This window comes from Polypterus senegalus, chromosome 11, assembly GCF_016835505.1.
Source record: "Polypterus senegalus isolate Bchr_013 chromosome 11, ASM1683550v1, whole genome shotgun sequence".
Classification (NCBI taxonomy): domain Eukaryota; kingdom Metazoa; phylum Chordata; class Cladistia; order Polypteriformes; family Polypteridae; genus Polypterus; species Polypterus senegalus.
The window spans coordinates 45581827-45609582 of record NC_053164.1 but is presented as its reverse complement, the minus strand read 5'-3'; the positions used below and the strand labels follow the sequence as shown (position 1 = coordinate 45609582).

Here is a 27756-nt window from a genome sequence, read left to right as displayed (position 1 = left end):
TTCATTCCATAATCTGCGAGACAAAGACATCACCTCACCGGACCAGACCTCTGTTGTAAATGCCGAAGTACGTTTCCAAGTCTTCATCACCTGCATATTGCTTGTGTACAAAGTATGATTGCTGCTGGTTCCTGTTTGATAATGAATAGCCTTTTAAACCCTCTACTACTGACCTATAAAGGTATTTGCTTCAACATGTCAAAGTAAAAAAGTCTTGTTTATTGACATAAAATTTAAGATTTTCTGGCTCTGCACTTCTATGTTGAAAAGCCTTCCAACATATCATTTTACAATTCAGCAAACTCCCATCTTTGTTATTCATCAGTGTGTTTCTGATCAGCATTTATTCTGATGCTTTTAATTGTCCTTTCTTTCAGTTACCAGTTTTAAAACAACTGTTCCACCAGTTCACTTTTAAGCACTTACTATACCCTATCACTCTGCCTGTTAGAAACTTTTTTTAAAGACTGCATAAAATTATAAATTAATTAGGAAATCAAAAAAGCTGTGTATAAAAAAAGTACAAAACCACAACAGTCTAAAGTGGGGTGGCAGAACATTGGCACTACCTGATTTCCAGTTTTCTGCTGGATTCAAAATACTGTAAATATATGTTGAGATTTTGGAAGGAAGTAGACCGTAAATAAATAGCACCTGGCAAATCATGGAAAACTCTTCTCTGTTGGAATGAAAGTAGGGTTTTCTTCATGAGTCAGATATCTCAGTAGCAGCATTTAATTGTTGAAATGAATTGGACTAAGTAGAGAGGGACGAAACTGGGAAGCGAAACAAAGCTGGAGCCGCCATCAAAGATGAATAACTGCATATCACCAGAGAAGTAGAAACACAGCCAGGAAGCGCAGGCTCCTTTAATCCAGCATTGTTTTCAAATATGTCAGGAGGTTCATGGTAGCCAAAAGTGTCAAGATCTGCAGTGAAGTCAAGGAGAGGCAGGTGAGAGGGCATGGCAGCTTCTGCTTGCCACATATACATTTAGCGTTGTGCAAGGCTCCTGTTTGCTCAGAAGTATGTTGAAATTCTTGGCATATGTGTAGATACTACAGTTATTATGTACAATAATGATTTGGGCCTAGGTTATTAACAGATTCCTTTTCTGTTAGATTTAGAAATTTTCTGGTTACCTGCAGTATGGTTTTGTTAGTTTCTTTTTTGTATTATTGTTTTTCCCTTTCTTGTTTGCTACTTTTGTCCTTTCTCTGCTCAATTCTCTTTTATATTGCATGTATTCATTTATAAATTACTAATATATTCTGTTAGTTTTGTAGCGTTCTGTAAGTTCTCAACAGTCTTGTGTTCAATGCTTAATTAATGTTTTTAGTCCATGTTTGTACAGCCATCTTGTGTGGGATTAGCTATTATTAATTTTGATTTTAACATTTTACTCTCCTGTTTTATATTGGATGCTTGATTTATTTTAAAATACCAGTGATACTGACTAAACTATATGTAAACACAATAGCTGCCTTTAGCAAGTCATTAAGTGCAATATATTTTTTGATATAAAATACAAAATTGATTTGGATTTTTTTGTTTTTTAGCAATTTATGTCAATGTTTTAAATGCTGTTTAGAAGAAATGTTCCTGCTCTCATGGTTATTACTTCCTATTTCTGTACAAATATATCACATAGGATGAAAATAAGAGATGTCTTCATTCTTTGATAATTCATTCCCCACCCTGCTTCTATTATGATGTGATTAGTGGGCATCTGTTTACATCATCCCACTGGTATGTTTGTTTTTTATATATATACAGCCATATATATATATATGGCTTTCATAAGTAGACACTGGCAATATCATATCTTAGCCGTATTGCTGGCATGAGTCCTAGTATTCTTTGTCTTGAGAAAATACCACCAAGATCGAAAATGTTTTTAGTCAAAACTTCAAGCCTGTGTTGTGTCACTTGTATGTTATTGAGCCGCGGTGATTGCTTCGTTTCGATGTTGCGTCTCTTCATCTGTGTCATTAGCACAACATTGTTGTTGTGCGACGGTGTTTGCTGCACACACAGGTCTTTGCTAGTGAGAAGTGAGGTGCATGCAAGTGCTGAAAAAAAATTAAATGTGCATGCATGCACCATCTAGCTGCTGAAGTTGAGTGTGAGTGGACTGCTCCATATACACTCAGGTCTTTTATTTATATATGTCTGATCATGAGAATTTTATGAAGCTCTATGTTACACTTTGTTTAAATACATTTTTGCCAGTGTGTGTAAATGTTACTGTTTTGTATTTATAAATCTATGTAAGCACTCTGTGGGTTTATTCCATAAAATACACTAAGAGTTGATTTGATTTACCTTTGTTAATATAAGATTCCCCCTTGCTCTTTCAATTTACATTATATTTAATTTATACGCTGCAGGGCAGTATTTTGGGGCAGTAGTTAGCTATGCTGCCTTATTTGATTCTCTGCCTGGCCACCTTAGTATGGTGTTTGCATTTTCATCTTTGTGTTTCTTTTGGCTTTTTTGGTTTTCTTCCACATCATGCAGATGTTTAATTTGGATTAAACTAATAAAAGTAAATTACATGTCAGTGTATCTTGTGGTGGACTATAATCTGTTTTTAGCTGGTTTCTTGTACCTGCTTCTGTGAAGATAGGTTGTCCCATTACCGCAACCTCATAGGTAAAGGGAATTCTGGGGATGCATGGAAGAAATATGTTATATGAACATAAGCAAATTTACAGAGAACAGGAGCTCATTCATCTTCTCTTCCTTGTTTATTTAGACAATGGCCAGTGTGTCTCAGTAACTAATGAAGTCTGTTCTTAAATAACAGGGGGGCATCCACTTCAACAACATGAATTGCAAGTTTGTTCTAGACTCTGACCACATACTGTATAAAGAAATGCTTCTTGATTTCTGTCAACAAAGCACTTCTCAGTTTAAATCACTGTCTGGCTAATGCGTTTGCATGAGCTGAAGGAAATCTGCTATATTCACTTTGTGGGAGCGTTTGTGTGAAGGCATCCATTCACATCTTGTCTTCTTCTGTCAATGTCCTCTGAAATACTTGGCTAGTAGATATAGACGTTTACTCTCTTTCCAGAATGGATCCCTTTTGGAGGGCCATGATCTATAACAAGGAGTTTCAATGATATTTATGAACTGCTCTTATACCCTGCTTCCCCAATCCTACATGCACAAAGACCAATACCCATTTGTTAAGTGACAAATAACAGTAACATTTAAATGATGGTGTTAAGCTTTAAAACATATCCGAATAATAAATGGCTGTGAAACCTTTAAATATTATGCATATGATATTACGTTTAAATAATTCCAAACAATAACACTTTTCTTATAATTGCCCAGATCAGGGTGTTTACTTCTTCAGCAGTCATAAATTAATTTGAGCAGTATACTGTACATATCTGAATATTCATCAATACAAGTACTCAGTGCATTACACATGTACAGTATACATTTGTAGACCTTTAATAACAAAGCTGACTTACTAAGAAAATGTAATGAGACAGATTTAGCAATACTGCAGCAGAAAAACAGTTTGCAAGGAATTTGGCCGTTAACATAGGCTGATTGTATCCCTGATATGTGGTGAAAACTCTGTGATACACAGTACGTCAGTTTTTGCACAGTTTTTTTGTAATATGAAGGAGACAAATAAAAGAGACATGTCCTTGACCAGCAAGCAGAGTGCTTTCATATAACATCTAACCCTCAAATAACTGAATGTGAGTCCGAGATAGAGCAAACAAAATATTTAAAGCATGATTCATACAATATTTTCAACAAATTTAACTCAAGAGGAAAAGCATTTAAATATCCTTGAAAGTCTGAAATATCTTATCTTATTAGTTTAGATATTCACTGCACTGAGCCAAGATCTGACAAGTACCTTTGGCACCAATTCCAACTTTGAATGCGTATGGCTGTATGAGCTTAGTATGTCTAAATTTATAATATTTTGTTCATTTTTTTCTTGGAGTTTACTTAGACTATATTGAACTGGTTGGAGAGTATTGGTGAACTGCAGTGTTCAAATATTTTATTCATAAGACTTTCCTAAGTATATTCATGTGTGGTTCCTCCAGGGTTTGTTTTGGAAATTCAAAATGAGACCATTATACATTTTGGAACATGAAATTTTGCCTAGTCTGTGTTGTGTGCTGCTGATGAAAGAAGGTAGCTGTAGCTGCCTGTCCACTAGTATCAGGGACCCCAGGGTTTATCAGAAGCAAGTGCCTGAGGAAAAAAATTTATACTACATTGATGGCATCAAGCAAAATAGAAATTTGCATTCTTGTTCACATGGAAATTATTTTTTTCTAATTTTTTGTAGGCATTAGACAATACTTTTCCCATGATGCAGTTCAGACTTCTTCCACTTGTGTGTGTAGCTGATGTGCTTTTTCAACCTTACATACAGCTTGATCCTGCACCTCCATTTTAGTCAAACCTTTTTCCTTATGATTTTCTTTTACTTTATCCATCAATCTCTGCTTTAGTTGCCCTCACTTTCTCTCCCCCTGTACAATGTACTTGCATTCCCATCACTCTCATCACCTGTGCACACCTATTTCCCTGTACCTTCTTAAATATCACTTTTTTGTACCTCTGATTGTCTCATTTCTTTGATGTGTGGAGATAAAAAAGCACATAAAATCTCAGCATTTTCATTTTTATATCATCTAGCCCTTTCCTCTTTTTATTGCACATGTCTCAGCTCTTTACATCATCGCTGGTTTACCACTGTCTTATGAACCTTACCTTTTAACCATTGCTTTAATTCTTCTATCACATAATACTCCTGGTACTTTCTTCCACTTGTTCCATCCACACTGCACTCTATGGGTTATCTCTGAATCTAATTTTCCATCTTGTGCTACCACTGATCCAAGATATTTAAATTTATACACTCTTTTCAGTAGCTATCCATACAGGCTAACTTATGAATCCTGATCATTGTTAAACCTCATTATATTTAATCTTTTTCCTGTTTGTCTTCAATCCCCTATCTTACGAAGCCCTTCTCCATTCTTCCAACTTCCTCTCCACTTCCTCTTTTCTGGTGCTACACAATTTAATCAGCAAAAAACATTTACCAGGAACAATGGTCTTTTATCCCATGATTCAACAAATCAATAAACAGAGTAAAAGAGGTAAGGGCAAAAAGAAGATCCCTGTTGCAGACCTACAAAAGCTGTAAACATGTTGCTTACCCCAACATTGTTTTTAACCGGTGTCCTCACTCTCTCATACATATCTTGGACAGTCTTCAAAGACTTCTCTGATACTCTATCCTCTGACATACATCTCCAGACTTCTTGATGTGGCACTCTGTCATAAGCCTTCTCTAAATCGATAAACACCATATGCAATCCTTTCTGTGTTTCTCAATGCTTCTCTATTTGCTGTCTCAATGCAAAGGCCACATCAGTTATTCCTCACCCTGACATGAAACTAAACTTAAGCCTTCTTTCTATAATCCTTTCCCAAATTTACATTGTTTGTGACATCAGCTTTATTTATCTATAGTTTCCACAGTCTTGAATATCACCCTTCTTCTTAAAAATGGATACAGTCATACTGTTCCTCCACACCTCTGGATTTCTCTCCTGTTCTTGGACGTTCTGCATTAGATTCCACAACACCTCTACTCCCTCTTTTCCTAAACTCTTCCACATTTCTGCTGGTATTTCATCTGGTCCTGTTGCCTTTACAATTTTTAATCCTTTTTAGTGCCTCCTTATCCTTGGTTCACATTCAGCCTTCATGATACAATAGTCCAAAGTTATGACATTTTCATAAAATAAGTGTATTGAATGTTTACAGTTACTTATTTTAGATATTAAATCAGAGCACTGCACTAAATCAGTGCCTGCAAGTTTTAATGTCCACTTTAGTAATTTTTTTTCTTTTTGTTAATGTAAAATAATCTTAAACATTACCATAGTATAGTTGCTCTATAGTAACATAACCTGAATCATTGCTTGTTAGTTAGCTCATGCAAGTAAGAATTTCACTGTACACATGAAAATGATGACCCAAATAAACCTATATATACAGTTACTGCAGTATAAAACCATTGTCTAAGTTAACATCTTACATTGCTCCAACAATTGCTGTCCTTTTATTTCTGCTTGAATGTCATTAGCTTTGGGTCCTGACTGTGTCTATAAAGAACTACGGATGTTATATTTCTTTTTTTAGAAAAGTGAGAATGTGAATACTCTGCTTAAAGCTGACACCTCTCTTCCTTGACAAAATCCTCTGCATTCACAAGGTACAGACATAGCAGGGACAGATGCATTGTTTCACCAGATAAACTAGGATTGTGCATTTAGCTTATTTCTCTCTCCAACTTGCTAGAGGACTACTCCTGAGGGCAACATGAGGTCCACTACTATATAATACTTTCTTGCTCTAATCTACCCCTGTTGTTGGTTCAGTATTCATAAAAGGTGTATCAGTGTCCCGAGCACTCGTTCTCACATCTGTGACTTTTTGCAGCTGCAGTAACAGTAGCTTGCTGCTCACAGGAACGTTTGAGTACACATCTTGAGGATAGTTCTGCCATGGTGCAGTCACTTTGGCATGTCATACCTTGGTTCTAATTTTAAATCAGATTTTTAAACCTCTGAGTCTTGACAAAAGAATGTTTTTGTTTGTTGTTGTGTTTCATTTCCATCATGTGATAATTTCGCACAATATATACTACTAGGCCACATTTTATTTTGGTGATATTTTGTAATCTCTTTAAAAAGTGGTGAAAATAAAACATACATAAGTTAATCCTGTTTTCCACTAATTCAGAATTGTTCATAAATGAGATATAATACGGAAATATTTTTCTTTGTGACATTTTATCAACTATAGTGGCCATTATAGTATATTTTAAAAATATATTTTTGAATCCATTTTAATAATTGCATTGCTGCATTTAATTCATTGTAATAATTGCATGCAATAACTACAACTATAAATACAGTAGAACGCCAGGTCATGTCACTTGCAGAATTTCTCTGATGACTCTGTACTTATGGGGTGTATTGGTCAAGGGGATGAGACAGAGAAGAGGAGTCAGGTGGAGAAGTTTGTTTCTTGGTACAAAGAGAACTGTCTGCAACTTAACATCAGCAAAACCAATTAACTGGTTATTGACTTTAACTATACCAAATAGCCTGTATTTCTGGTAACTATTCCAGGAGTATATATAGGACTGGACCACGTTGACATGTACTTGACAGGTTGGACTGGTCTCATAACACAGAGGAACTATATAAGAAAGTGCAGAGCAGGCTCTTCTTCCTCAGGAGACTCTTTTAATGTGGGAAGTGACGTCCTTCTACAACTCTGTGATGGCCAGTGCAATTTTTGACACTGTAGTGTGCTGGGCTGGTAACATCACTTCAAGAGATGCCCATCAAATCAACAAGCTAATTAAAAGGGCAAGCTCAGTTGTAGGATGCAATGTGCACCTCCCGGAGGTTGTAGAGAAAGAGAGAATTAAAGCAAAACCAAGTGCCATTATGAACAATGCTGCACATCCTCTCTGTGACACAGTAACACTGAGGATTTGTCTTGCCAACAAATTATTCAGCTGAAGTGTGTCAAAACATACTACTGGGGCTCCTTTATGGCAACAGCAGTACGTCTGCATAATGCTTCACTGTGACTGGGAATGACAAGTCTGACATTTTCTTTCTATTTAAATTTTTCTTTCTTTTTAGTCATTTTGGGGGGAGTGTGTGTGTGTATTTTTATATGTGTCTACGTATGGAAGTGTGTGTGTCTGTCTGTCCTGCCTGGAAGTACAAGACTACGGCATGAAGCTCAAAGACCCGGCAAGGCGGCCCCAAGTTAACAGTTCAAAAGAAGAAATAAATACAAGGCTACAGCATTAAGTGACTCCGTCGCCAAAGTGAAACCGAAGAGGAAAGACAAACAAGAGAGAAACTCTCTTAGCTGCTGATAGACAAGGAGGGGCGAACACATCCGCAAAATTGAACTGCCAACTTTGCATTTAAATTTTTTTTCTGACAATTTTAATAGTTTCTAGGAGCCTGGGCTTTTTACAGCATGGGCTTACACAGCTAACATATATATCATATTTATCTGTCTGTGTATTTTTTTATTCAAAGAACTTCTGTAACAAGCCAAATTTCCCCCTGGGGACAAATAAAGTTCTATGTATCCTATCATATCTAACCCTACCCTACTCAGCCCAACCCAACCTAACAATACCTTACTTTTGTGAGACAGGAGATATCTTTTTAATTTTTTTTTTGTGTGTGTAAAAAGAATGATTGATTGCTGGAATGTTTTGGCCAATTTTAGTTTTCTCAATGTTACAGGGAAGAACCCCATTTGAGGTGAAACATTCTGCAAACACTTTCATGTGAAAATTAATAGTCTGGCAACAAAACAAACACAAGGACTAATCTTGCAAGGCTGGCGAACCTGTGGTTAGATGTGTCTGTTATGACTAAGAATTGTCAGTCTTATGTGGATATTGCTGAGACACACCTGAATTCCATTTTCAACATTGAAAAGATTTACAAGGAATTAATGTAATGAAAGGTTTTTTCTTATTGTTATTGATGCATTTTTGTACATACAGAAATTATTTTAGCGTTCAGTCAAAAAACATAAATACATTTCAGTTTGATGCTATCATATATTGTACTGATTAATATATCACAATACAAGAAAACAGCAACATTAGCACATTCTAATTCATATCTATCAATTATAAAAAAAAAAAAAATCTTGGAAGGGAGACTAGGGAGATGAGACGTGATTTTCTCGGAAGACAATTTGACGTCCCATGAGACAACGCAGTGAGACAACATTTAAAACAAGTTCACAGATATCTAACCTAGCAGTTTTTGGAATGCTTGCGCCCAGCTCATAAAACAACAACAATCAGAATACACACCTCGCTAGCAGCAGCAAGCCAGCAGATGATTTGACCGCTTCTCCTTTAGCATGCGTTCAGCCAAACAAACGCACAACGCAAGCGGCAGAGACACGAAGTGGCAAAAGTTGAGCTGCTGTACAGGCTTTTAAATGACCGACACGCAGCGAGTCAAGCAGAATACGCAGCTCGCCAGCAGCAGCAACAAGCCAGCAGATGATCTAACCGCTTCTCCTTAGCATGCATTCAGCAACCCCAACCCCCCAACTTGATTTGGGGGATCCCCATGAACTTTGCTTACTAATTGTGAGCCAGTTTGAGTTTCCTCCTCCCAGTGCTTTGTAATCTGACTGTTGTGTCTTCATACCTATTATTTACATTTATTAATTCATTGTTTTTCATTTTTTACAATGTGACTTACAATGTGACTGTCTAGTAACATTAATGTTTTGACATATGATACATAAAAACATTGTTTGAAATTAGGCAAGGCCAGTGCTATGTAGATGAATTGACACCCTGATATTGTTTTTCTGGCCCAGCTGTGCAGGGCTCACAACAGATCAGATTAGATGATGCTATTCAAAAAGAAGAGGGTAAATCATAAAAAAAAACCTTTAATTTACATATTTTTGCTATCTTTCCCAGCACTTTCTCAGTGCTTTAATGTAGTACAAGGAGAGAGGGTACGGCTGAGAAACGAATCCTCTGAGGATTACTGAAATGTCAGCCTGCCCCAGTTTTTTGTCTGAGCATGGCTTCACTTGACAGTAGAGCCAAGGCTTGCACTTCTTCAGAGAGGAGTGAGGGTTCTGTTCTTTAACCAGGAACTTGATAATAGACACTGAAAAAGGAAATAGGAAACCAGGAGTGAAGGGGGCGGGGGACAGAGTGAGAATAGAATGCATTACGTTGGTGCTTTGATGTCACCTATTGTGACTCACTGCAAAAAAAGACTGATTCAGCTTGGAGGAGAAGCTGCTGACTAGCATCACTACAAGGTATGTGTAGAAAGCTGCAGTCAGGGAACATGGCCAAACTGCCTTTTAGGGGTATACACAGGTATTAAACTGTAGTGTTATGTATAGCTCCAGTATTTGTATTCACCTCTTACATACATGTACTGTTTGTCAAGTGGCACTAAAGAAAATTAATCTTAGACGAAACGAACATTTTGGAACCATAACAGCCAGTATGTTTTCTTTTGAAATTATTGTAAAATTAACAGTTGGTTTAGATTTATGTCTCCCTTTACGTTGTCTCTGACTTTTGTACACTCTCTTCCAACCTGTATGCCTTTCATGGATTTTATCCCATTTACCTCCATGGTCTGCTGTGTGTTTGAAAAGTAAGGTTTCTTGGGACCTAGCAAAGCTCATTATTATTGGGAGTCCTTCCTCAGTACTTTATTAGGAAGTAAGCAATCCTCTAGGTGTTGTTAACGAGAAGACCCTCAAAGAATTTAGTTTGAATTCAAGATAAGGCTGAGAATGATCAGTACATATTGCTAAACATATATAATTTCTAGGATTCCAGAGGGAATAAATAGAATTCTCCAGCTTTCTATTTGAATGCTAATGGTACTGACATCATTAGTTAAGCACACAATTATTTTATGTAACATTATTATGTTAGGGGACTGGGCGGTCTCGTGGTCTGGAATCCCTACAGATTTTATTTTTTTTTTCTCCAGCTTTTGGAGTTTTTTTTTTTGTTTTTTCTGTCCACCCTGGCCATCGGACCTTACTTATTCTATGTTAATTAATGTTGACTTATGCTTTATTTTTTATTGTGTCTTCTATTTTTCTATTAATTTTGTAAAGCACTTTGAGCTACATTTTTTTATGAAAATGTGCTATATAAATAAATGTTGATTGATTGATTGATTGATTGATTATCTGTATGCTGTACATCATTACAAGGCCCTTTGAAAAGCAAACAAGACTACAGTAGACTAAAGTAGAATCTTTTTGAGTGTAGGGGGATATATTCCAAGGAAACTGGGATACTGAAAAATCAGGTGCATGTTGCTAGACAATCTGGTACATCTTCCCTAGAGTACAGCAATCTTGATTTTACCCATACCCCCCTCAACAGCTTTAAATACAACTGAGCCATGTAGAGTGATATTACTTTTGCTTCCTACAGCAGAGGCACATATGGCACCTTGTTTATATCCAAGGCACCCAGAATATAGTGCTATTTCAATAAAATTCATCTGAAATCTGCTCATTTTAAGATATGCATTGTGAGTAAGACACAGTGAGTGTGTTTACACATACTGACAAAAGCAGGATAACCCAGTTAAAGCAGAAACCTGGTTCCTAAAAAAACTCTGTTTACATGTGCGAGTCCTCCAATGGAACTATTTTCCGACAAAACACTCCAGTGTCATAAAAATGGTATAAAAAAGATTAAACATTATTAATGGCTGCCATAGCCTCCAGTCCTGTTGTCGGATTTATGTCTTCCGAGATTGTGCTGCTGAGCATAGCACTGTATGTTCAGCTCATCAACAGAAATTCAGTGACTTCTGAAATGTTGAGTTAACCAGGAGAAGGAATAATGCAATCACCTAAGCATTTGCCTCAGGAAACTTGTTTGTAGAAAGTTCCACCTTTTACTACCAGTGGCTGCTGGAAGCTTTTGAGAAGCAAAGAGATGTGCAGACTGAGAGAGTGCCACAGACATGCATAGGCTACAAAATCCTTAACTGCATCTTGGTTAAGGGTTTATGTGGCTACATAACTGGGTTACTCATTGATTAATCTACATGTGTTAACCCGGTTTTTCACAGGTACCTGGTTCTGGTCTAACCAGAATAAAATTTTTAAAACTGGATTTATGGGAATAACTAGGTTATTAAAGCACATGTAATCACACTCTCTGATAGTTTGGGTGGCTTGTATCAAAGGCTAAATGCAGGAGAGATTACAGGAAAAATGCATCTCTGTCTTTCACATGCTGCTACATCTGCTGTGTTGAGTGAGATAGTGAGAGGAGGTATTCATTTTGCATCTCTTCATACCCCTGTGGCTAAAGATACTGCAAGAGTGGAGGATGTGCACATCTCCGTCCGTCTGGCACCATTGTATACTGCAGTAAGGGCAGGTGTATACTATGTGATTTTTATTTTTTTAACACAAATTGCAAGCTCCAGAGTGGATTTTCAAATCGGTACAAAATTGTCCGTGAACATTAGTGATGTCACTATACTCGCAAGGTGTGAGGTACATTTAAATCCAATCAGAGTTCCTAACAGCCATACATTTTTTGGCATTTCAATAAAAATGATGTACTTTTGGCTTGTCTTCATCATGTGTGAGAGGTCACACAAGCTAATTCTGTGTTCTGGTTCCTATTAAGCAATCAGTAAGTGAGTTCAGGATTATGCATTTGCAACCAAGGCAGTAAAACACTTGAGGATGAATGAGACAAATTGGTTGTATTCTGGAAATAGAAAGATGTACTGTATGATATTTCTTCTGAGAAATATCTTGATTGGTTCTTCAAAGAAGATATACTAAGGAACATTGCCCAGCAGCAACAAATTCCTTCTAGAATTGCGTGTTTGTTCTTTTAACAGATTAACTTAAGTAAAGTGGATACAGGATAATGAAGCGAGTACTGGTTATGAGCTTAGATAATATATACTATATATACTATATATATATAATAACTGAGACTGAGTAAAATATTACATTATTCTTCACAGTGACAAATTTGCATAGGCACTGTGATTTTTGCCCAATGGGCTTGAGTGACCTTTTATTGAAACATAATGTCATGTGGTGTATGCTTGCCTTCAGTTGGCTATCAGTACAGTGGGGTCATTAAGCCTGAGGGAGCACCTAAACATCTGATGTAGCAAATGAGAAAATTGCATAGTACACACTAGGGATGTTAAAATCTAAGACATTTTGGTAAATGTTTTCTATAAAAAAAGCATGTAAACATTTATTGTACATGGAAATCTGAACTTAGTAATGTCAGTTATTCAAAGTAAGAATTAATAGATTGGAAGATGTAATATTTGTCTTGACTTATTCTTGGCGAATTCTGCTAAGTACTGAAAGGTCACATGGACCACATTGAGCCTCTAGAGTGTTTGCTAACTTGGCACAAAGTCTCCACAATTTATTTCATGTTTTATTCTAATTTATGTGGCTGATGCTTAAATGTTGGGTGCTGTGGTTTAAGACTTGTAACATCCATTCTTCTGTTTGATATTAGAATCTCTTTTTACTTGTCTTTCCCACTCTTTGTGGGAGCTGTGTATCTCTCTGTTTTTCTCTTGCTCAATCCGTACTAGTGGAAACAACAAAGTGGATGATAAAGTAGCTTGATCCTGCCTGTTTCTGTTTGTTTTTAGCCATTTCAATTTAACATGTAAATCAGGGGAAAATAGTAAAAAGGAATTTGCCAGGTGGCTGTGCACACCACAGGCCTACCAATGTGCCTGTAAGCAGATTAAACATCCCAGCTGCAAGTTACACAGCCAATGCTTAAATTGTTAAAGCAGCATGTGCGCACTGATACCGAAAACTGTTATAAAGGACGTGTCCTGAAATGGTGAAAGTTCTGACACTTTTTTTTTTTTTTCTTCGTCTGAGCACCCATATAACAGAAGTCAGTATCTCGGTCTCATTAAGGTACGATTTCTCTCTATTTTCTGTGCTCACTGCGTGACTAACCTCACTGCAGTTTCCTTGCCTGTGTTTTAAAAGCTGTAACTGCCAGTGAGGGAGCACTTACCGGATTAATAAGCTCTGAATGGGTGTGTCATTATAGCATGCACAATTTGGAGGACCAGCGAGGAAGGGTTTCAAAACCTATTTTACCAGGGTCTCCCAGAGGTCGCTTTGTTATTACATTTGATTGGATTTAGTTCTGCAAATTTGATTTATACAATCGATCTGCAATTTGACAAGGAAGCTATGTTTAAATTTTCTTTTCTGTGTAAGGCACACTGTCATTTGGGGTAAATGCAAGAGGGTGTTAGGCTTATTTACACTTTTTCTTTTCCTAAATGGTTTTCAGCATCAAATTGGTTAAATGTTCAAATGTTTTTTGCTTTCATCCCTAGTTCATACCTAACCCAAGTGAGAAAAAGCATGGATATGAGAGGTCCTCCTTATGTCACAAAAGGAAAATAGTGTTTCACTTTGCCCCATATGGATTTTAATTTTGCAACGTTTTCCTTATTTTTATTCCACCATTTGTTTCCTTGACCTTGAGAGAGAAAGCAGTACCAGAGGAATATGTGGGATTGTCCAGGATATGTATGAGAGAGTGAGGACTCCGGTTAAAAGCAGTGTTGGGGCAGCAAACAATTTCAGCTTAAAGAAGATCCCTGGTGCAGGCCTCCTCTAAGTCCTTGACGCTCTGGGGTTAAAGACCAATCCCCATGTGCATGATTTTTGGTGATGACATTGTGTTGTGTAGCACCAGAAAAGAGGATGTTGGAAGAATGGAGAAGGCTTTTGGAAGATAATGGAATGAGGATCAATAGGAGGATGAAAAGAAAGCCTGCAGGGAGAGCTTCTGAAAAGAGTGGATAAATTTACATTATCTTGGGTAAATGTTAGCCTAAGATAGGCAATTAGACGTAGAGATAACCCATAGATTGCAGTGTGGATGTGACAATTAGAAGAAAACACTGGGATAATCAATAAATTAAGGCAAAGGTTAAAGGTAAGATTTTTAAGACAGTGGTTATCATGTATGGAGCAAAGACATGAGCAGTAAAGGGAACCCAGATGAAGAAGTTAGATGTGGCAGAAATGAGAATGTTGAGATGGATTTGTAGAGTTACATTAAAGAACATAATAAGAAATGAGACAATCAGAGGTACAACAAAAGTGGGAAAGATTTCTAAGAATGTACAGGAAAGTAGGTTGAAGTGATAGACCTGTGATGAGGAGGGAATTTGGGGGCAAATGAGTGATGGGAATGGAAGTACAGGGGGAAGAGAAAGAGAGGGAGAGCAAATATCTGAGAGGAAAGGGTAGGACTGGTGAGGAGATGCATGACTGAGCTGTTCAGAGAAAGCTGATCATGCACATTCACCCCACACATAAGTGGGAATAGATGAAGAGGAAGTAATTAAAATGGGAAACAAGTAAATATAAGAACATGAGAATCCCAGGAAAGCCGTGACATCAAGAGACAATAAGTTTGTGTTGGAGTTGGTGTAACATAGTAAAGTTGGTGAGAACACAGAATAGTAGAGGTAATTTAGGAAAAGCAATCCCAAAATTAGCATCAGTTGGATCATATTTGTAGTGGTATTTGTAGTTGACATGCCTCATGGGAGTTGGAGTTTGAAATTTGCCAACTGTCATCTTCAGTGCAAAGGCTGTGTAGTTTTCATCACTGTCCTCTTAACTTGTTCTACTTGTGCAACTCCTCCAGAGTATGCTCCTCTGGTACCAGTTTAGAATAATGAGAAGGATGCTTCCATTATCGCAACACTTTTTCACTGCCACACTTGTATGACCCCACCATGAAGTGCAAACAGTGTGACAGACTGTCCTCCTTGATATTACTGAAACGTATAACACTTCCTTGACAGGCTCACCTTAGTCTTAAAACCAAGGCATGACCTCATTAAATGTGTACATTAAATTCAGGGGTGAGAGAGTAGAAATTTGGTGGAACATTCATCTCATTGCTGTGCTCTACCTGGTGACCTGTCTGCCCTGTAAGATTAACACAAGACTACTTCTAAATGTGTGCAGTTTTTATATTGTAAACATCTGTGCCTATTACAACTCAAATTGTATTCTTACTGTTGCATAATCTTTGACCATATAATTTGCTCTGGTACACAGAAAGCATTTTTAATTGTCTTGTTGAGAAAGCAAGTCCAGAACATAAAACAGGATGTATTAAAGGTCCTTGAATGTTTTTATTAATGAATACACAAGGGAGTGATGAGGAAAAGAAGAACAGCAAAGCAGTAAATAACAAGTAGAACTGTACATGTTGTCTAATGGGATGGCTTCCTCACTTACCCACCTCCCCACAGCATTACAGACACTCATTCTCCGTGTCACAGCTTCATGCCAAAAAGCTCTTGCCCCAAAATGTTTTTCCAGGTTGTATAGACTATTGACAGGGAATGGATTTATAACGCCACCTTTGGGTCAAGACTGAACCCTTAAATTGCCAGCACCTCTTTGTTGGGTCCTAATGACTGTACAGTATTACCTGAAAGTGTATCTGTTCATGAAGGGTCAAATAGCCATGGCTGCTTCTATGTAATTTGCCCTAGCTTGTTTTTGACTGTATATCCCCCTATGGGCTGTGCCAGATGCCTGTAAAGTAAGGGGGCAATAAAACCTTCATCCTCTCATGTTCTTTGGTGCATAGATTGCTAATCCCTTATGACTTTGGTCACAGATAATCTATTATTGTAAATTGTTTGTTTCTCTCTGGTAGACTCCTATTAGGGTATTGCCATATACTTTGCCGCCACTTACCCCTGGCAAGCCCTTATTGTTGTGTTTACTCATATGTACTAGTGGTATTTTATAGATCATCTTTGACTGTTGGCATGATTGATGCTCTCTAGTCTCCCTGCAGACTTCTGTGATATTCTAAGACCAAAAATAGAAGTCTATGATTTCTGGTGTGATTTACAGCTTTCTGTCTTCAAGGCATTAATGCTGTTTATTCAGCATATGGATGAATAAACCTCTTGTTATTCTGTATTATATTCTACATATAGCATGATGAATTATACAAAGTGTGCAGCAGAATATGTAATTTGGCATTGTAACCTTGGTTGTGACACCAGTTTGCACTAACCTTTTTGTTTATTGGGTTGGCAACTCTGTGATAATAGCAACCCTTTTCGTTTCCAAATTGGAGATCAGTACTGAAAGGCCAGTACCGAAAGTACAGTAATTGAAAGTTAGAAATGGTACAGAGGAAACTCTAAGTAAAGATTTCTCTCTGTTCTATATCCATTCTAAACAAACAGGTGCTGCTGTCTTTTTGAGGCATTTGACTTCTTTGCATGTTGAATGAACATTCCTGTATTGGGTCACATTTTGTTTAGCACTGCTGTTTTACACATCCTGCGTCCTGGGTTTAAATCTTGTGCCAAGTTGCTGCGTCTGCGTAAATTTCATATATATTGGCAATTATCATTTTAAGCCTGTGAAATGGAAAACATTTTCTGAAATAAGAACATGAGATTGCCCAAGATGGGCATGTTTTCTTTTATTTCTGTTTCACTAGGAAGGGCCACTTTTGTGAGAAACCTGTTATACAGAATCATGGTAAGGAGACCAACATACACAAAACTATTCTATAATGTACTATAACAAATAATAATAATAATAATAGTGTAATATAATAATGTAGCAATATAACAGGGGTGTCAAACTCGGTTTTATTGAGAACTAAAAATAACAGTGTACTATATATACTTTAAGCAGCCAAAATATATCAATATCAATAAACATCTGCCTCATTTTCTTTACAAACAAGACACACATATACCTCTCTGCTCATCACAATCATATATTCTGCTTCACATCTGTCTTCAAACTGTCTCCCATCTTTATCAGCTTTTCTTTTCTTGGGCATTGCAGCAGTTTAGGGAAGCTACCAGGGACTGAAATCAGAACAGAGTAAAAAAAAAAAATGCCAACACATAAAATCAAGTGAGAGTAGCAGTCCAGACAGCTGCGACAATTTGTAGATAAAGTAAAGTACATCATCTGTTTACATTTCATTGCAATTGGATGAGACTTGATATTGTAAAAAAGCATAATGTCTAAAAGTGCTTGTGATGCATTACACATACACATTTGGAGTTGGTTAGAAAAGGATACCAATAACATTTAACACAGATGGAAATGCATATGCATTTTCCACTCGAAAATAAGTGAGTGCAGTTGGTGAAGCAGGGCTGCCATCTCTCTGTTTCTCATGACACTGTCACTTTGGCATCACGCTAATATACTAAAGTTCTTTATGCTAATGTTGCATCAGCTTCTTTTTACATTTTCTTGTTGGGAAATTACAAGTGGGCAGTTTGCATGCTAACTACAGGTTAGTCGCTGTGGTGTGCTGTGCTGCGCTGCACAGATTAAGACAAACAGACCCTAGAGATACATTTTAATGGCAGGTGTAAATGTAATTTGGCTAAATTATATACAGATACAATGTATGAATGAAGCGCACATGAAGCGCAAAAGTGGGTCTTTGGGAAAAGTAGACGTCATTGCAGCCTATATGTAATATATTTTGGATATTGATGAAGCAGGCCAAGTTTTAAAGGTTGAAGGGCCAAATCTGAGCCACAAATTTTGAATACTTGTAAACATATCAAATGTACTTTATCCAGGATTATGAGGTGGCAAGAACCAGCGCTTAAAGTGTATGCTAGTCTATCGTATTCTCACACTCGTATATTAAACAGACAAAAATAAAAGGAATATGCAAATACAAGAGTAAATGGAATAACACAATGAAAACAACAAACCAAACCCAGTCGCACAGTATACTTCCTGTGGGTTGGCTTGCCACTTGTAATCTACCCATAAACACTCCCTTCTCTCATTTGCTATCCTTTTTCCCCTCTCTCTTCCTCTTTCTCACATATATATTTTTATAGACGTACATTTGTATACTGGCCTGTTTTTCCTACTAAAAGTAAGCATTTGCTCTATCTCCCTTCATGACACACACAACCTTTAAACCCCACCTGAAAGTTTACTAAATTTACTAAGACCTTGGTATTTGAAGCACAAGGCTGGTGGTGCATTTCCCACCCCTACTCACTGTGCAGCCTACTCTCTCACTTAGCTAGCTTGAGCTTCTGTTGTAAGATATACATTCTTCTTCTTCATCTTAACATTGTCCCACTGGTGTGGGGTCCACTTTTTCGATAGCAGTATGCCATTTTGCACAATCAAGTTTCATGGCTTTGGTGTAGTTGAGTGTTGATCTTCATGTCCGCTCTGATTGTGTCCTGCCATCTATGCATTGGCTGTCCTCATGGGCATTGGCCATCAACTGTGGAGTGTTAGGTGATTCTGAAATGGTTCCCAGTACTGCTCACAGGACGTGTCCATACCACTGAAGTCCCCTTTTTTGCATTTTCTCCTTGATTGGAGCATCCCCTACTTGTCGCCAAATTGCATCATTGCAGTAGCAGTCTTGGAGAGTCACAGGGGCAATCTCACTGGAGCATGCACAATCTCCAAAGCGTGGAGAGGGCAGTTAGTGCTCTTGGTGGCTGGCAGCATTCAGCTCCATACAGCGCAACTGGGCAGACCACAGTCCAGTATACCTGTCGTAAGATATATAAATAATTGCACAATATGTATGTACTTGTACTTTAATCAAGTCTCTGTTGAAAGGTGTCATTTGAATTAATGGAATGTTTTCATCCATTGCTGAAATCCAGTTCATCTGTTCCAGGCCAGATACACTCGGTTGCTCCTATGCTGCCTTCCCTACTTAAAATGAAGCTTGAACCCATCCTCTTCAATGTGAAAACCCCATGCTGCCCTAACATTTCTTTCATTTTGGACCTTACAGAATTATTTCTTCTGGGGCTATCTGTAAGTAAATGTCTCCTACAGGCCCCAGCGGTACTCTGTTTGTTGCAGTGAAATGATGAAGTGTATTACTAGTTCAGGCACTTTTCCCTCTCTTAGGGTCTTGCTACAACATACATTTACTCTGTAGCACACTTTCCTGCCTGCAGACACCTTGCCCAGTGGGTCAGAAATTACTGCTGCCACTATGTACAGTATTGCACATTGTTTATTGTTGATTGGCAATGCTTTAGTAGTCCAGTGTTGGGAGACAGTGGATTGATGGACACTTCAAGAGAATTGCATTGTTATTCTTAACCATGAGATGCCAAAGCCTGTCAAACATGATGTTTATCTCCGTGTTGTAATTATTCTGGGATTATTTTTATTGACCTGTAGAAGAGTTGTTTACAGGTTTTCATTGATTAGTCATATTTATCCTGTCTAAAGCAAAAGCAGAACACCTACATACAGTGCTCTTCACAGAGTGAAATTCCTTTTTCCCCACTACCTTTTGGGCTTAAAATGATCTTATTGAGTGAATAAAATTGTCTGCTTTGGAGTATTACTATCACTTATTGATGCTAAAAATAGGTTTAATTTCACAGTTTAATAAAAGAGACAAATAAAATTTACATTTTGTCATTGTCAGCTGTTTTTAAGTGGTTGGAAATAGTATTTATAAGACAGTTCTATCCCTCAAACCTCAGATTTTTTTGGGTGACATCTTAAGCAGTCAGTCCTTAAGCATCTCATTTATTGGACTTTTTAATTCACTTTTTAATTGTTTACTTCTGAAAAGTAGGGAAATGGCAAATGCAGTTGAATGAGGGGAGAACATACAGTGGTGCTTGAAAGTTTGTGAACCCTTTAGAATTTTCTATATTTCCGCATAAATATGACCTAAAACATCATCAGATTTTCACTCAAGTCCTAAAAGTAGATGAAGAGAAACCAGTTAAACAAATGAGACAAAAATATTATACTTGGTCATTTATTTATTAAGGAAAATGATCGAATATTACATATTTGTGAGTGGCAAAAGTATGTGAACCTCTAGGATTAGCAGTTAGTTTGAAGGTGAAATCAGAGTCACGTGTTTCAATCAATGGGATGCCAATCAGGTGTGAGTGGGCACCCTGTGTTATTTAAAGAACAGGGATCTATCAAAGTCTGCTCTTCACAACACATATTTGTGGAAGTGTATCATGGCACGAACAAAGGAGATTTCTGAGGACCTCAGAAAAAGAGTTGTTGATGCTCATCAGGCTGGAAAAGGTTACAAAACCATCTCTAAAGAGTTTGGGCTCCACCAATCCACAGTCAGACAGATTGTGTACAAATGGAGGAAATTCAAGACCATTGTCACCCTCCCCAGGAGTGGTCGACCAACAAAGATCACTTCAAGAGCAAAGCGTGTAATAGTCGGCAAGGTCACAAAGGACCCCAGGGTAACTTCTAAGCAACTGAAAGCCTCTCTCACATTGGCTAATGTTCATGTTCATAAGTCCACCATCAAGAGAACACTGAACAACAATGGTGTGCATGCCAGGGTTGCAAGGAGAAAGCCACTGCTCTCCAAAAAAAAATTGTTGCTTGTCTGCAGTTTGCTAAAGATCATGTGGACAAACCAGAAGGTTATTGGAAGAATGTTTTGTGGACGGATGAGACCAAAATAGAACTTTTTGTTTTAAATGAAAAGCGTTATGTTTGGAGAAAGGAAAACACTGCATTCCAGCATAAGAACCTTATCCCATCTGTGAAACATGGTGGTGGTAGTATCATGGTTTGGGCCTGCTTTGCTGCATCTGGGCCAGGATGGCTTGCCTTCATTGATGGAACAATGAATTCTGAATTATATCAGAGAATTCTAAAGGAAAATGTCAGGACATCTGTCCATGAACTGAATCTCAAGAGAAGGTGGGTCATGCAGCAAGACAATGACCCTAAGCACACAAGTCGTTCTACCAAAGAATTGTTAAAGAAGAATAAAGTTAATGCTTTGGAATGGCCAAGTCAAAGTCCTGACCTTAATTTAATTGAAATGTTGTAGAAGGACCTGAAAGAGCAGTTAATGTGAGGAAACCCACCAACATCCCAGAGTTGAAGCTGTTCTATACGGAGGAATGGGCTAAAATTCCTCCAAGCCGGTGTGCAGGAATGATCAAAAGTTACCGGAAACGTTTAGTTGCAGTTATGGCTGCAAAGGGGATCATACCAGATACTGAAAGCAAAGGTTCACATACTTTTGCCACTCACAAATATGTAATATTTGATAATTTTCAATAATAAATAAATGACCAAGTACAATATTTTTGTCTCATTTTTTTAACTGGTTTCTCTTTATCTACTTTTAGGACTTGAGTGAAAATCTGATGATGTTTTAGGTCATATTTATGCAGAAATATAGAAAATTCTAAAGGGTTCACAAACTTTCAAGCACCACTTTAAGTAGCTAAACCATATTAAACGTAACAGGACCCCTTTGCCTTCACAGTCTGGTTGTACCATAGCTTTGTGCTGCCAGTGACTTGAGAAAGTACAGTCGTTTTTATTTTGGGAATGACCTGCCTGAACTAAAGCGTTGCGATATGCTTTCAGTAAATGGTGAGGCTGACGCAAGTTGTTTTCAGCTCTGGTAGTGAAATTCAACATAGGGTCCTAGAAATAATAAATGCTGAGGATGTTTACAGCCCATATAAAACATTTTCATTCCCATTAACTTGTTCATCATATTTATCACGTTGCAGTAGGCAATGCTCTTGGATAAACTGAAGTGTGTATGTGATCATGAAATATACTCTTCAATGTTAAAGTAATACCCCAAATAACCTAATTTTCCCAAATTAAGTAGAAATCAAAGAAGATGAAAGAACACTAAAATTTCTAAGTGAGTGATTCATTTCCTGCCTGATGTTTAAAGGTAGTGTTCTTCAGATTTGCTACAGCACTGTATTAGTCATTCTAATTCCATTTGTTTATCATACTTCCTTTTTCTTATTTTTAGCCATATATTTGAGGTCCCCTCATTTAGTAATCAGGGATACCCTTATTACAAGGTGGAAGCCTGTAAATTCCCAGTTTCTAAACTCATTCTTGTGAGTTTAAGGGTTGGGTGAGTGGGCGGTCACTAACCATAAGCACCCTTAGAACATGGTTAGTGACTAGCTATGTTTAGGTCATTCAGTACACATTATTTTTTTGGGTGAGGGATTATTTTAGATATATTTATTAACAGTGGTGAGGTAATCTCTTTCAGGTGGTTTTGCCCTTGTGTTTCTTGTGAGAACACATCAAGGTGTGCGCTGTGCCCTGAAGAGGATGTATGTTAACAATGAGCATGACCTGCAAGTATGCAAGAGGGAGATTCAGATCATGGTGAGTAAAAGCATTATATACAGAATTTTTTTTTTTCTTCTTAATTATTTTTTTGTTTTCCTGAGATTCATCTGTCATCTATCAGTGCGGATCTCCTTTACAAGGTCACTTCTTGAACGAAATGCTTCATTAGATCGCTATTTATTATTGCTTGAGTTTATTTCCACAGTTTATGGGCATTTGCTTCCTGTTGTGTATATTTTTTCCTTTGCTTATATGGTGTTCTGTTTACCTTGGATGTCAGAGTTGGGATTGGGATCCCAACCAAATCGACTGCATTCCAGAAAGCCATCGCTGTGCTTGCGACATTGGAATAAATAGCAGTTGATAACAATGCATTATTGGGTATTTTGCATTTCCAAACATCGTAACAACATGTTCATGGATAGAGGTTGGACAGTATTGTGTGTACAACTCATTTAACAAGGCAAAAATAGACAGAAATCCTAATGAACAGTATATTACTACAGCTTTCACTAAAGTTCATGATGTACGTCACCTTTTTGAGTTGAAGTCATGATCTGAAGTTGGACAAACTTGGTTTTGACAGACCAGCCCCGAGTTTCTGAATTGAAAATTCTGACTTCCCACTTCAAATGCAAAACAGCTTTATATACACACACACACGAAAATTTTATTATAGTCGTACAATGAGTATTTCTTAATGCATGTTACTGAAGTCAAATACACATTTTACATGCTAGAAAGTGTTAAAAATAATGTTACTTAGTGTTGCCTTGTTTGTCAAATAAAGTCAAATTTATTCTCTACGGTGAAATTCTTACCTGCATCTCTAATCAGAACAGGTGACAAAAATACAACAAACAAATAAAAGGTATTTGTCAATACATTCTAAAGTTCTTTTTTCCATTATTCTGCATTACACAGATTTGAAGGTGCCATCAGTTCCTCCAAGATTCTCTCTATCAGTACGTTAATTATTTCAGGTTTATTTCTGTATACCCTACAAAAGAGCCAGGAACCGAGTGTTCAGGTGATTTGCCCAGAAAACTGAAAAAAAATGCTTTTCTTTTCTTAGGATTCTTATTGTTTTTGTTGGTCTTTTAGGTTTAACTGGAACAATGAAACCCATTTTCTTGCCTTTGTTTAATGAAATTCCAAATGTATTGTTAGAACTGTGCTGCTTTAGAGTAGCAGACTTGATTCAAACATAACATCCTCCCGTAAAAGTTCACTGTTTTGCCTAGAATAACACTTAATGTTTTTGAAATAGTGAATGTATTGCTTTTCATTGCATTCTACTTACACAGCACAGGTTATTACAAATTAACAACAATCCGTCACCCCACTTCTCTTGGTATATTAAAACATTTTTCCTCATAACTGCTAATTGTACAGTGTAAAATTACACATTTTACAGTTGAGAGGAAACAACTCCTTTTATTAGCTGAGACTAAGCTGCCAGTATACTGCATCTAGGTATTTTCAAAAACCTGGTAGTCTTTGTTTTGGCTCTGTGAGTCAGTAATATGTTCTAGATTCCTCAGTTATGAAAAAGCACTTTCAGGTTTAATGCAAGTTTCACTAGAACAACTTTCTTGATTCACGTATACTGAAGATCACCCTCCTCATTCCACCCAGACATCCACCATAACAGAATGCTCTTTTTTGATACCTATAAAATTCCTACTTTCCAGTACTTGTATTTATATATAGTATGTGTGTAGTGTTTTTCTGCCCCTTAAATCTGGTGACTGATTTTATTTATGTGCTAAAGCTGGTCATTAAGTATGAGAGCAAACCACCTCTGGATTTTAATCAGGAGTCAGCTTATGTTTATAATTTAAGCTAAATTGTTCAAGTAGTTATTTACTTATTTCTCACTGTCATCCCAAAGTGGTCATTTTAGTTTGCCTTTTTATAGAATCTATGTATCAAAGATCTGAGTGTTGTGTTTGAAGGATTTCATGGGGATGATCTTACAGGGTCAAACAGAACTGAAGACTTCCTTCTGTGAATACACTAGCATGTGTATCGGTGATTTGGGTTTTTTAAAGCAGACCATTTAGAAACAATTATAGAAAGGAAACTGTTAATGAGAAAATTGATTTATAAAAAGAAAGCAAAATGCACATAGAATGAATCTTTTATCTTAAAAGCTATTAGAACTTGCTAGTGGTGGCTGTCATTTGTTTCACTACAAGCCCAATTTCTGATTTAGAGAAACAAAATTAAAACAGACAAGAAGCTTAAGATCTAAATTAAAAATAGTCATTATTCTGTAAATATAAATATCAGTCAACCGAAATCGCTCTAAACCAAGGTTTTCTGTCAATTGCTTATTTAATTGGAAAAATAATATACTGTACTTGTATATTAATGCAAAGCCTCTTGTGGCCTTTAGAGAGAACTGTTGAACGTAACCCTATCATTGTTGGCTTTAATCCTTTCCTTCGTGAGAGCTGTGTATGTGTAAGAATCTTAATTTCATAGTTGGCACTGTGTTGATTAGCATTTTTAAATTGGATATGTGAAGGTGTTTAGGAGGATGTAAAGGTGTGAATGGGTTGGCCATCCAATGTGACATCCTGCCTTTAACATAATCGCTGATAGGGTGTAGCCCCCACAGTCATGAGTTAGATAAAGCAAGCTTATGGACACCTGTCTCTGTTACCTACTGCATATGCATTTCATGCCCTAATTTCTGGTCAGTCTGCCACAAAATAGATATTGCAATCATTGATCTTATCCTAATCTTGTCATGAACTTAACGAAGTGCAGTTCTATTTATACTACAGGGCATATCCTACTCTGACAGGCTAAGAAAAGGGAATTAAATGTCTTAGTCTTGAGATAATAGCACTACATTGGAACTTATCCAGGTCTTCAGATTTCTCAATGTCATCACAATTTTTTTAAGTTAAAATGTGTATCATGAAATTAAGGGGAAGTGCATTTAATATTTAAGCCAAGAAGCACTTCACACAAATTAGAAATATGGCAGAATCCACCAAGTAATTGTAATGGAAATCTTGACCTTGATATGACTGAGATATTGGGGCATTTTAGCTATTAGATGACCAAATGTGCTTGAGAGGCTGAGGTCTGTGCAATGCTACTAATTGACCACTTTAGTCAAGTACTGTATTTTAATTCTATCATTTAAAACTTTACAGAGAGATCTTGTAGGGCACAAAAACATTGTGGGCTTTCTTGACTCCAGTATAACAGCAGTTGGATCGGGAGATGTTTGGGAAGTTCTCATCTTAATGGATTTTTGTCGTGGTAAGTGCTCCCTTATAATCACTATCTAGTCAATGCCACCTATGGTCACAGTCTTAGTCTGAAGTAAATTACCAAAGTAAGTTGTCAGACAGGTTTGCTGTCTGTTATCTCTCTTCTGAAAGTTCATTTTGTCTGATGAAGAACATGCTTTGTTTTTTTTTTTTTTTTTTTTCCTTTTTTAAGGAGGACAAGTTGTTAATCTAATGAACCAACGCCTCCAGACTGGCTTTACGGAGGCTGAAGTCCTGCAAATCTTTTGTGACACTTGTGAGGCAGTTGCAAGACTTCATCAGTGCAAGACGCCCATTATTCATCGAGATTTAAAGGCATGTTCTCTCTGTCTCTTCATCTGCCCTTGTCTTTCAACGTGACCCATGTCTGGGCCTCCCCAGTCAACCTTTTCTAATGCTTGAAACATTTTTTGTATTTGAAAGTAAAGAGTAAATGTGATTTCCAGACACCTCTTGACATTAAAAAGGTTTTCACAGTTTATTAGATGTTTTACTTTTGTTGACATGTAATACTGTGTCTTTTAAATAGTGCTGTTTGGAAAAGAAAAATACATTTGTATAAAACTGGGACCAAAAAATGATCCATAGAAAAACAGTTGCTGCGAACATTAAGTAATTACAATTGCTATTCCACAAATCCTCAGCTCTTAATTTTCAATGACCTGCATATTAGGATGAGTTCAATGTTTGCACTTATTCCATAACTCTAACAAATTCCATTCAGAGTACCTCATTCCTGATAAACCGCAAATGGAGTCCTTACTGAAATCATTTTAAGTTGCATACTTCAACAGATCTGATAAAAACATACCAATTGCATTGTATAAGAGCTGCTTCCCCAATCACAAGTCTGCTTTTTTGTGAACCAGCTCTAAAATATTGGGTGATTGGATGAAAAAGTAAATCACACAGAACTACAAAGCTAGATTGTTTTATTTTACTAATGCTGCTTCAGTCATTATCATTCAACTGTAAAAAAAAAAAAAAATTGTTGATTTTTATCTTGTACGTTATCAGGATAGAAGAGGGCAGTTATGTAACATCTTTAATAGAAACAAACTAGGGTTGCATGGTATACCAATACTGTAAAAGTACCAAAAAGAAAAAAAAAATTTGAAGTGATTCGGTATCAGCATTATGTGATTTTCAGAGCTGGATGTAGATGTTACCTTTAATTCTCAATTCCCCAACCAACCCCAAACCAAAACACTAGTTACTACATGCTTCAGCACAATCAGAACTTCCTGTGGGACACTCCATCCCCATTGCTTCAACTTTGCTTCAACTTACTTAACAGGGATCCATTATTGCTTCAACATGATCAATCTTCACGAATATCAAGAGGGAAGTGTAGAATGTGAGAGCTCAAAATGATTCTACTCATCATAGATGTGCAAAAACATTCTTTTTCTAAAGGAAGTGCTTAAAGATTAACTAATTAACTAGTTAAGTAATTCATAAATACATAATTGTCAAAAAAGTCTCTGCACACTAGGGAAACTTCTAAGGACTACTAGCTAGCAAATATTTTCCAGTTCAACAAAATGATAATCAAGCCGATCCAAATAATTATAGACCAGTAAGCTTAACATTCAACACAGGTAAATTAATGGAATGAATTATTAAGAAATAAATCAAGTGGCACATCCCA

At 37.0% G+C, this 27756-nt stretch overlaps 1 protein-coding gene across 8 annotated transcripts in view; it reads left to right on the top strand.

Annotated features, from left to right (window-relative positions):
• The window catches only part of aak1b (AP2 associated kinase 1b), a 132604-nt gene that overhangs the window by 29340 nt on the left and 75508 nt on the right, over window positions 1-27756 (top strand). For all 8 annotated transcript variants that reach the window (XM_039768497.1, XM_039768501.1, XM_039768498.1 and 5 more), the window contains exons 2-4: window positions 22730-22848; window positions 25986-26094; window positions 26278-26420. In XM_039768497.1, the coding sequence (XP_039624431.1) occupies window positions 22730-22848; window positions 25986-26094; window positions 26278-26420 (371 nt within the window). The remainder of the gene's footprint in view (window positions 1-22729; window positions 22849-25985; window positions 26095-26277; window positions 26421-27756) is intronic.